At 40.7% G+C, this 12,464-nt stretch overlaps 1 protein-coding gene across 5 annotated transcripts in view; it reads right to left on the bottom strand.

Annotated features, from left to right (window-relative positions):
* The window catches only part of PIK3CB (phosphatidylinositol-4,5-bisphosphate 3-kinase catalytic subunit beta), a 187,272-nt gene that overhangs the window by 107,527 nt on the left and 67,281 nt on the right, over nt 1-12,464 (bottom strand). For all 5 annotated transcript variants that reach the window (XM_077991523.1, XM_077991521.1, XM_028843742.2 and 2 more), the window contains 2 exons: nt 4,699-4,885; nt 236-461 (listed from right to left, as the gene is read on the bottom strand). In XM_077991523.1, the coding sequence (XP_077847649.1) occupies nt 236-461; nt 4,699-4,869 (397 nt within the window). In that variant the 5' untranslated portion in view covers nt 4,870-4,885. The remainder of the gene's footprint in view (nt 1-235; nt 462-4,698; nt 4,886-12,464) is intronic.

Below are 12,464 nucleotides of genomic sequence, written 5' to 3' on the forward strand. Positions count from 1 at the left end.
TTTATTCTCAAACTCTATACTTACCTTAGCTCAAACTGGCAACAACTTACAGATCAGCAGTGGTCCATGGACCACACTTTGAAAAGCAATGTCTTAAATATACTTACTACGTGTGTGTGTGTAAGATAGATAGATAGATAGATAGATAGATAGATAGATAGATAGATAGATAGATAGATAGATGGATAGACAGATAGATAGATAGAGAATTCATACTAAGAATTTTTAATATTACCTTTTCCTATAAGGACTCCAATTTTTGAGTCTAATTTTTCCCCTGGGTCACAACTTCTTGTCACTAATTTGAGAACTGGAAGAAAAGGTCTGACATCACAGAGTCTTCGTGTTTCATCTTCAAGCTCCTCATATACAGCAGTCTGGTTCACACATGCAAACATATAGGAGTCAATATCCATAAGGAGGTTGAACATTGGGTAATTGTGAACTTGCTTCCATAACATCTATGAGAAAAAATAAGAAGACATTTTCTAGAATGGAAACACTTGCTCAAGTGTACAAAGATATAACGATATTCACTGCAGCACTGTTGGTAAAAATAAACTATGAACAAATCAAATGTTTAGCAATAAAGGATTGGTTAAATGAATTACAGAATATTACAGAACTGTAAAAATAATAGAAATATATACAGAAAAATAGAAAAAATATAAATTCATTCTGAAATGGAAAACCATACCAAATATTCAAGTTTTCTTAAAATAGCAAATTATAAGAGAGTATATATGCTATTATCCCATGTTTGTAGGGTAATATTATGGCATAGTGCACAAAAAACGCATTATAAATGAAATTACTGGCCGGGCATGGTGGCTCACGCCTGTAATCCCAGCACTTTGGGAGGCCGAGGCGGCGGATCACAAGGTCAGGAGATCAAGACCACGGTGAAACCCTGTCTCTATTAAAAATACAAAAAATTAGCCGGGCGCTGTGGCGGGTGCCTGTAGTCCCAGCTACTCAGGAGGCTGAGGCAGGAGAATGGCGTGAACCCGGGAGGCGGAGCTTGCAGTGAGCTGAGATAGCACCACTGCACTCCAGCTTGGGCGACAGAGCGAGACTCCATCTCAAAAAAAAAAAAAAAAGAAATTACTAAAAGCAAATTATCTATGACAAGACTCAATGAAAACTTTCATATTTCACATTCCTGTGAAATATTTCTTTTTTGATCACTCCTGATCAAAAAAAATTTAAATGTAAAGTATGTATCATACTTCCATACAATATTTATTTTTGTCCAGTATTCTTTTCTTTTATCAGGGATAAACTTACTAACACTGTCCTGTCAGAATGATAATAATCAATTTCTCAACATCTCTTTCCATGTCTCCTGGATGACATAATATAAAAGTTCACCACACAAAAACAAAGAGGGACTGCATATTTTATCAACAGCCAGTACAAAAGCTAAGAGCTGAAAATAACAGACCCGAAGTAAAAATTGTGGCCAATCCTCAGGTTAGATTCAGTTACATAAAACATACAGGAGAAACTACAAGCAACCATAATAATAAAAATAGGTAACTTTTCATTCTTAACGCTCAAAATAGTAAAAGAAAATTAAGAAAAAAAGGTAAACTGAACTTCACCAAAATTTAAAACTTCTGTACAGCAAAAGACATTATCAAAAGAATGAAAAGGCAACCAACAAAACGGGACGTAATATTTGCAAATCATATCTATCTGACAAGACATTAATATCCAGAATATATAAAGAACTCCTACAACTCGATAACAAAAAACAAAGTTTAAAAATCAGTACAGGGCCGGGCGCGGTGGCTCAAGCCTGTAATCCCAGCACTTTGGGAGGCCGAGACGGGCGGATCACGAGGTCAGGAGATCGAGACCATCCTGGCTAATATGGTGAAACCCCGTCTCTACTAAAAATACAAAAAACTAGCCGGGCGAGGTGGCGGGCGCCTGTGGTCCCAGCTACTCGGGAGGCTGAGGCAGGAGAATGGCGGGAACCCGGGAGGCGGAGCTTGCAGTGAGCTGAGGTCCGGCCACTGCACTCCAGCCCGGGCGACAGAGCGAGACTCCGTCTCCAAAAAAAAAAAAAAATCAGTACAGGTCTAGAAAAGACAATTCTCCAAAAAAGATACAAATGACCAGTAAGCACATAAAAAGATGCTCAACATCATTAGTCATGAAGGAAATGCACATAAAAACCACAATGAGGCTGGGTGCAGTGGTTCACATCGGTAATCCCAGCACTTTGGGAAGCCATGGTGGGCAGATCACGAGGTCAAGAGATCGAGACCATCCTAGCCAACATGGTGAAACCCCGTCTCTACTAAAAATACAAAAATTAGCTGGGCATGGTGGCATGCACCCAGCTACTCAGGAGGCTGAAGCAGGAGAATCACTGGAACCCGGGAGGCGGAGGGTGCAGTGAGCCGAGATCGTGACACTGCACTCCAGCCTGGTGACAGAGTGAGACTCCGTCTCAAAAAAACAAAAAAACCACAATGAGATACCACTTCACATCCATTAGGATGGATATTATTAAACACACATACACACACACACACACACACACACACACACACACACACACACACACAAAATATGGGCATGTGCTTGTTGTCTCAGCTACTTGGGAGGCTGAGGTGGGAGAATTGCTTGAATTCAGCCAAGAGTCTGAGTTCAGCCTGGGCAACATAACAAGATCATATCTCTTAGACAAACAAAAAAAGGAAAGAAATGAAGGAAGGAAGGAAGGAAGGAAGGAAGGAAGGAAGGAAGGAAGGAAGGAAGGAAGGAAGGAAGGAAGGGAGGGAGGGAGGGAGGGAGGGAGGGAGGGAGGGAGGGAGGGAGGGAGGAGGGGGAGGGGGAAGGGGAAGAGAAGGGGGGAGGGAGGAAGAAGGGGGAGGGAGGGAAGAAGAGAGGGAGGGAGGAAGAAAGAAGAGAGGGAAGGAGGGAGGGAGGAAGGGACGGAGGGAGGGAGGGAGGAGAAAATAGCATGTATTGGCCAGTGTGTAGACAAACTGGAACGCTGTACACTGCTGGTCCCAACATTATATGGTGCAGCCACTGTGGAAAACAGTGTGGCGATTCCTCAAAAGTTAAAACATAGAATTACCACTGTGAATCAACAATCACACTTCTAGGTATATACCCAAAAGAACTGAAAGCAGGAATTCAAACAGACATTTATACTCCAAAGTTCAGAGCAGCATAATATTCACAATAGCCAAAAGCTGGAAGCCAACCCAAATGTTCAACAACAGATAAATATACAAAATGTGGCATATACATACAATGAAATATTATTCAGCCATAAAAAGGAACGAAACTAGGATATATGCTACAGCCGGGCGCGGTGGCTCAAGCCTGTAATCCCAGCACTTTGGGAGGCTGAGACGGGCGGATCACGAGTTCAGGAGATCGAGACCATCCTGGCTAACACGGTGAAACCCCGTCTCTACTAAAATACAAAAAAAATTAGCCGGGCGAGGTGGCGGGCGCCTGTACTCCCAGCTACTCGGGAGGCTGAGACAGGAGAGTGGCATGAACCCGGGAGGCGGGGCTTGCAGTGAGCTGAGATCCGGCCACTGCACTCCAGCCTGGGCAACAGAGCCAGACTCCGTCTCAAAAAAAAAAAAAAAAAAGGATATATGCTACATGGATGAACTTTAAAAACATTATGCTATGTAAGCCAACCACAAAAGGATAACTATTTATTGTATGTTTCCACTTATATAAAGTACTTAGAATCGGCAAACTGGTAGAGATGGAAAACAATAAAAATAAACAGGAATTGAGGGAAGGGGCAGTTATGGGTATGAAGTTTCTGTTTGGGATGACGGGAAAGTGCTGGAAATGGATACTGGTGATGGTGGCACAGCATTGTGAATGCACACCTAAAAATGTCTAAATAGTAAATTTTAGGCTCTGTATATTTTACAATAAAAAAGGAGATAAATGGTTAATCTAACGTGAAATACAGCCATAGGACTCCATACTTGTCACTGGTGACTATAAAAATAGGTGCACCATGAGCCTATGAGATGCTTAAGTCAATTCTGTATTTTCTTTTTACTTCAAGGATCACGCCATTTTAGAATTACAGTCTCTCTGAAGAAGCAGCTCGGAAAGGAGTTACAAGGCTTGTCCAAAGTCAAGAGTTTTCAAGGGTATATCATAAATATGTTTTCTTAAAAATACCATAACTCCTGATTTTCACATTGGGTTCAGCTTTTTGAAAAACATTAGAGAGAAAGTTTAGAAAAACAAGTTCATGTATATGCTGGTTTTTACAAATTAATGGTGCACATGAATTTACTTTAAAAACTAATGCAACAGAAAAGGCAAGCCAGCTGAGGGAAAAATATCTGGTGAACAGCAGAAAAGTCTGACTTCCCCCAAGAGTCAAGGAAAAGGGGAAGAGAAGAAAAACAAGACAAGAGAAAATGAACCAAAAATCACATTTTTAAAAAGTGTGACAAGCTCAAAGACAGTAATTTCAAAGACTTGAACTTAAAAGAAAATCTTCTTGACAGTTTAAATAACCCAAACAAACATTTAAAACTAGCTAACGTAAGCTAATTTTTCTTAATTACTATCACTTCATTACTATCATTATCACATAAAATTTACATTAACATTTTCTATTATAGAATGATATTTCCCCCTAAGTGACATAGTATGCTAAACACACAGAAAATATACCTATTAACATACCTGCTTAATATAAGAAATGGTAGCTTCCCGAGGTACCTCCAACTGGATATAAATCCCAGTGGGCAAAAGGAAATCCACAGGTATGGAGCCATCAGATGCTATCTGTGAATCCACCGCCCAGATGTCAAGGATGTCTGCCATAGCAGGAGGCATTATGAAACTGAAGCACATTCATAACCACGGGGCCCTAGAAATCAGTAATTAAAAGACAGCAAAACAACCATCAGCCAAATTTTATACGAAGATATGATAGAGACCACTAATCTACAATTAGTCCTTAGATTTCAATATAGCCAATAATGTAACAGGAGGCCAATTAAATAATGTGACATTTAAAAAAGTCAGCAGAAATAAATTATTTAAATACACTTTTATCACTTTACAAATTATATATATGTACATCATCCAATCCATACCAGCAACTAAAGGAAAAAAATTATTCATATATATACACACACACACACACACACACACACATATATGTATACACACACACACCACATTGATTCAAATTCAACATAAAAACATGACATCTGAATAAACTGTAGGCTTAAGGATTACAGGTCCTAAGAATTTTAGTTAACCACCACTCAACAGGTAATTTTCTCCAAACTTTATTTAGAAAGTATTAGCTTCTTAGGCCGAGTTTTTCTCTGCAAATTCCAATGAAAATTACAAACAAGAGGGCCCTCTCTCAACAAGGACAATTTTCTTTCTTTCTTTTTTTTTTTTTCTTGAGACGCAGTCTTGCTCTGTCGCCCAGGCTGGAGTACAGTGGCAAGATCTCGGCTCACTGCAAGCTCTGCCACCTGGGTTCACGCCATTCTCCTGCCTCAGCCTCCCGCTTAGCTAGGACTACAGGCGCCCGTCACCACGCCCGGCTAATTCTTTTGTATTTTTAGTAGAGATGGGGTTTCACCGTGTTAGCCAGAATGGTCTCTATCTCCTGACCTCGTGATCTGCCTGCCTCGGTCTCCCAAAGTGCTGGGATTACAGGCATGAGCCACCGTGCCCGGCCAACAAGGACAATTTTCTATCAACCTCATGGCCCATCCCATAAGCATTAAAAACACCAAATCCCTCAAAACAGATGACAAGGCCCCTTGTGCTATTTCTCTGGCCTATTTTTCTTGTTCTCCCATCACTCTACAGCCCAAGACTGGTGTCACAGTGCCTTCTGCGTTCCTGCTGCTAGACCTATGTTCTCATGGGGAATAAACTCCTCATATCAAAACAAATGCACTATCCCAACAAATGCACCCTTTAATAGAGCCATTTAAGTCTTACCTATTCCTTAAGGGCTTCCTTCAAGTAGATACAACAATAATAATTGGAAGAACATGAGCGCCGAAGTTAAATGAATCAAGGTTCATTTAACAACTATGCAATTAATGAAAGTGTCCTATCAGAAGAGACAGGAGGCCAGGCACAGTGGCCCATGCCTGTAACACCATTACTTGGGGAGGCTTAGATGGGTGGATCGCTTGAGTCCAGGAGTTTGAGACCAGCCTGGGCAACAAACAAGACCCTGTCTCTACAAAAAATACAAAAAACTGGCCAGGCATGGTGGTGCGTGCCTGTAGTCCCAGCTACTTGGGAGACTGAGGGAGGAGGACTGCTTGAGCCTAAGAATCCAAGGCTGCAGTGAGCTAAAATAGTGCCACTGCACTCCAGCCTGGACAACAAAGTGAGACCCCATCTCAAAAAAATAAAAATTAAAAAAAATTTTTAGAAGTTCTTTTGCTAATAAATGGAAAATGAATAATAAATTAGAAAATCACAATTTTGCAACCGCTAATGAACTAACAGATCTAGGCAATGATCATTAATGGATGCTAAAGACATAAATAATAATGTTAAAGGAGAAGAAACTTTACAACATGTCTGTGTCTGTCTTGTTGACACTACAGGAATCCCCTGATCTAAGCATCACTAAAAGTGGGACTATCAGACATTATGTGTCTCCTCATGAAATGCAATAGTCAGTACTTACCATTCACACAAAACAAAACTGAACTTGAATCTAATCAAGTCTTTAGATCTAATCAAGTCTTTAGATCTATGTGCCAGTTTACAGGAAACAGAGAAAGAAGTTAAATACTTCAAGGAAGCAATCAGTCAAGTAGAGAATGTGGCATCTTCAATAAAACAAATGATATGATTTCCCCAGCTAATCAATAACAAGAAGAGGAGGAAGAAGATGGTGGAAGGACTGTTAAAGAATTTAAAAAACACTTAGGAGACACAGCCAAATCCAATGTTAGCTGGAACAAATCAACTATAAAAAACTATCTTGGTCAGGCACTGTGGCTCACGCCTGTAATCTCAGCACTTAAAGAGGCAAAGGCGGGTGGATCACAAGGTCAGGAGTTCAAGACCAGCCTGGCCAATATGGTGAAACTCCATCTCTACTAAAAATACAAAAATTAGCCAGGCATGGTGGCAGGCACCTGTAATCCCAGCTACTCAGAAGGCTGAGGCAGGAGAATTGCTTGAACCTGGGAGGCAGAGCTTGCAGTGAGCCTAGACAGCACCACTGCACTCCAGCCTGGGTAACAGAGCGAGATTCCGTCTCAAAAAAAATAAAAATACAAAAATTAGTCAGGGGTGGTGGTGCGCACCTGTAGTCCCAGCTACTCGGGGGGCTGAGACAGAAGAATCGCTTGAACCAGGAAGGCGGAGGTTGCAGTGAGCTGAGATCACGCCACTGCACTCCAGCCTGGGCGACAGAGCGAAACTTCATCTCAAAAAAAAAACCAAACAACTATCTTTGGGCCGGGCACGGTGGCTTACGCCTGTAATCCCAGTACTTTGGGAGGCCAAGGCGGATGGATCACCTGAGGTCAGGAGTTCAAGACCAGCCTGACTGACGTGGTGAAACCCCGTCTCTACTAAAAATACAAAAAAAATTAGCTAGGCAGGGTGGTGCATGCCTGTAATCCCAGCTACTCAGGAGGCTGAGGTAGGAGAATCGCCTGTACCCAAGAGGCGGCGGTTGCATTGAGCAGAGATTGCACCACTGCACTGCAGCCTGGGCGACAAGAGCAAAAATCCATCTCAAAAAAAACCCAAAAAACAAAAAAGCAAAACTATCTTTGAAATAATATGGAAAATTTAAATATGGATTCATTGTAAGCTCCTTGAGGAGATATAATGTTTAGTGGTCTTACTTTTAGCCATGCTAAGATTGATCAGAGAATTCATGTATTGTCAGCATGCTTTTTAAAGTACTGTTTCTTACCACAGTAATGGAAAGGTCTCTATACTCAGGAACTCTTAACCAACAAACTTTCATAAACACGAACAAAACTATGCAGTCACTACACATGTTATTAAGGCACTAGTCCTAAAATTAAGCAAATCACTTCAGAGCAGCCTTTGAATATTTTGTGCAGGAGTTTCTCAATCTTGCAAGTAATAAGCATTCAATAAGTATCTGCTGAATGAAAACATGCTGTATTAACTTATAAAGACCACACTTTGCAGGGCCAGGTGGGGTAGATCAGCCTATAATCTCAGCACTTTGGGAAGCCGAAGCAAGTAGACTGCTTGAGCCCACAAGTTTGAGACCAGCCTGGGCCACATGGTGAAACCTTGTCTCTACTAAAAATACAAAAAAATTAGCCAGGCATGGTGGTGGGTGCCTGTAATCCCAGCTACCAGCGAGGCTGAGGCAGGAAAATAGCTTGACCCCAGAAGGTGGAGGTTGCAGTGAGCCGAGATTGCAACACTGCACTCCAGCCTGGGCAACAGAGCGAGACTCTGCCTCAAAAAAAAATAAAATAAAATAAAATAAAATAAAAAGAAAAACCATACTTTGTTTATATATTCAAATACTGCCATGCAAAGCTAGAGGTGGAAGCAGCTACTGAACAAGTCACTCAAGTACTATGTCTAACCAAGAGCTGCCAACAAAAGCTAGGAGGAGAAACGAAAGTTAATATGTATGTATGTATGTGTGTACATATGTATGTATGTATTTAGAGATGGAGTCTCATTCTGTTGCCCAGGCTGGAGTGTAGTGGCGTGATCTCATCTCACTGCAACTTCCGCCTCCCAGGTTCAAGCGATTCTCTGCTTCAACCTCCTGAGTAGCTGGGATTACAGGCGCACACCACCACACTCGGCTAATTTTTTAATTTTAATAGAGATGGGGTTTCACCACGTTGGTCAGACTAGTCTCGAACTCCTGACCTCATGATCTGCCTGCCTCGGCCTCCCAAAGTGCTGGGATTACAGGCATGAGCCACCGCGCCCAGCCTAAAAGTTAGCATTTAAAATTGAAGAGGGTTTATGAAACATCAGCCATCTGTCACAGAATTAGAATCATAATAAACCTGTACACACCCCTGGTTTCTTCAACACAGATTTTTGTCAAGACTCTCAGAACTGAAACCAAATCACCCAATTAATACAATACTAATAAAAGAGCATGAAACTAGAAAAATAAAACTCTGGGATCTCACCCTTACCAGACGGCTGGAAATGGTAAGGCATCTGAGGCATAGTGCCCAGAGCAGCAATCTTTTCAAAGAGACTGACTGTATCTCACCAGCACTCCCATCCTATAGCATCAACTTCCAAGGCATAAAATTCTAAACTTCTAACCATTAGAGAAAATGTATTAAGGTAGACAAAAAAAATGTCTTGATGAAATTATTATATCTAAAATGAATTTCGAGGCTAGGAGTAGTGACTCATGTCTGTAATCCCAGCACTTTGGGAGGCCAAGGCAGGAAGATTGCTTGAGCCCAGGAGCTCAAGACCAGCCTGGGCCACATAGTGAGACTTCATCTATCAAAAAAAAAAAAAAAAAAAAATTAGCCAGGAGTTGTGGCATGCAGCTGTGGTCCTAGCTACTAGGGAGGCTAAGGCAGAAGGATCACTTGAGCCCAGGAGGTTGAGGCTGCAGTGTGCTGTTAATTGCACTACTGCACTCCAGCCTGGGCAAGAGAGTAAGACTATGTCTCAAAAAATAAAATAAAAAATAAAATGAATTATGAGACAGGGCATGGCAGCTCATGCCTATATTCCTAGCACTTTGGGAGGCCAAGGTTGAAGAACTACTTGAGGTCAGGAGTTCGAGAACAGCACAGGGAACAAAGCAAGACTCTAATTTAAAACAAATTGAATTATGAGAATGAATTCATGATTGGGCCCCTACTTTCCTTCTTCTCTAAATCTGTCATTCAACACACAGGATCCTTAGTCCAGTCATGCTGAACCACTGGTACTTGCCAGCATATCCCACATTCTCTCCTGCCTCCTACTTTAAACAGATTATTCCCTCTCCCTAAGATGTCCTCAGCTCCATATTGCCTGACCAAGTCTTATTCTTCTAGATTCCTGGAAACCTTCCCTGACACTCCTCTGTGTGTCTCAAGCACCCAGGACATATTTGTGACAGCACTGGAGCACACTGTATTAAAGCTCACTGTGTACTCATCTCTCCTTAGTCTCATATTATTTCTAGCTCTTTAGCTCCTGGTACATACTAGGCTCTCAATAAATAATCACATATGGTTAAATGAAGAAATGAATAACAAATCCTACAGAATTTGTGAGAAGGAGGCCGGGCGTAGTGGCTCACGCCTATAATCCCACTAGCACTTTGGGAGGCGAATCACTTGAGGTCAGGAGTTTGAGACCAGCATGGCCAACGTGGCAAAAACCTGTCTCTACTAAAAATACAAAAATTCGCCAGGCATGGTGGTGGGCACTTGTGGTCCCAGCTACTCAGGAGGCTGAGGCAGGAGAATTGCTTGAAACTGAGAGATGGAAGTTGCAGTGAGCTAAGATGATGTCACTGCACTCCGGCCTAGATGACAGAGCAAGACTTCATCTCCAAAAAAGAAAAGAATTTGATAGTAGGACAATTATATTGGATATTACAAATGTGATTTAAATCATGCTTGACAGGAAAACTTGAACCTTGCAACCTTCAATGTAGTCTTTCAGCACTTACTCTAAGAAATACAATAAACAGCCTCCACAAGTGACACCTTTATATGAAATCAAAATATTTTACCAATACATAGATAAAATGCCATATATATCTACATATCCTACAACTCCTTAACCTAAGAAAACTAGCTAGGTGTAGTGCTTATGCCTATAATTCCAGCACTTTGGGAGGCTGAGGTGCGGGAATCACTTGAGCACATGAGTTTGAGACCATCCTAGACAACATGGCAAAAACCCTCTCTTAAAAAAAAGAAAAAAGAAAAAAAATTAGCTGGGCATGGGACTACATGGCACACACCTGTAGTCCCATCTACCTGGAAGGCTAAGATGGGAGAATCACCTGAGCCCAGGAGGTTGAGGTTGCTATGAGCTGTGATCATGCCACTGCACTCCAGCCTGGGCAACAGAGTGAGACGGAAGGAAGAGGGAAACGAAGTGGGGCGAGGGTGGGGAGAAAGAAAAAGGTTGAAATGACTTAACTCAGATATTCAAATCTATTCACATGTGGTTTTACAAAATCTCAACCTACATTTCAGGTAGCCCATGTATCTTTCCTTAAAAGAATAAAGTAAAAAATATTAACAAACATATAAAATTCTGTTGCATAGATCAGGCTTTGCCTAATGCTACCATGTCTCAAATACATAAACTCCTGTCATGTGAAGAACATAAAGTGGATCTCACCCATAACTTAAAGATGGCACCCTCACTGTGTTGCAATCCCACTTATATGTTATAGGTGTTTCTGAAAATGATGCATATTTTTAACTAATGTTTGACTATAAAGCTGCTATTTTCAGGATATGGCATCCTCTCTTAAATTTAAATAGGCTGAGGAACTCCCTTGATGTCAAAGGGATAACCATTATTCATTTCTCAAGCTGCAACAGAATGAAAATTATTTAGTATAAATAAAATAATACAAAAACTCATTTCAGAATAATTCACTAAGCTACACATTTGTTTTATGTACTTTTCTATATCTGTGCTATATTTCACATTTTAAATGTCTTAAAATTTTTTTAATGGCAAAATACATTGCAAAGGCTAAGTACCTTTCTTGTGTTATCTTTAGGTGCATCATAAAGAAAAAATGTATCCTTTACTTTAACAGTTGCCCATGCTTTAAAATAGAAAAATCCTTCCTCACTTACAAAGAAAAATTTTATCCTTTATCAGTTGCCCATGCTTAAAAATAGAAAAATCCTTCCTTGCTTACAAAGAAACATCACACCGATCTCCAAAATCAATTCCCTTATTTACAATTTCAAGGACAAAACCCTCACATTCAAAGTATCTATTGATTCAGAAATATTCTAATGGTTCAGCAACATACTAAAGATGCCTGTAAAGCAGTATTATTGTGTTTAAAGACCTAGAAATGTTTTTCCCAACCAGGAGTAAATCATCACAGGGAATACTGCAAGGTTAAACATATCTACCTTGATACTGTCATTAGCAATTTACTAATAATTGAGTTAGACTGGCTGTCCAACTTTGTAAACACTCTAGGGAGATATATAGTATTAAGCTAAATATTCTCCAGAAGAATGGTTTTCAATTTTGTCATATTAAATATTCCCTTTTTTTTTTTTTTTTGAGACAAAAAAAAAGTAGCCGAGCGTGGTGGCACACGCCTGCAATCCCAGCTACTTGGGAGGCTGAGGCAGGAGAACTGCTTGAACCTGGGAGGCAGAAGTTGCAGTGAGCCAAGAGAGCGCCACTGCACTCCAACCTGGGTGACAAAGATTCTGTATCAAAGAAAAAACACAAAAACAAAAAAGCAACAACAACAACAACAA

This window comes from Macaca mulatta, chromosome 2, assembly GCF_049350105.2.
Source record: "Macaca mulatta isolate MMU2019108-1 chromosome 2, T2T-MMU8v2.0, whole genome shotgun sequence".
In the NCBI taxonomy this organism is placed as follows: Eukaryota; Metazoa; Chordata; class Mammalia; order Primates; family Cercopithecidae; genus Macaca; species Macaca mulatta.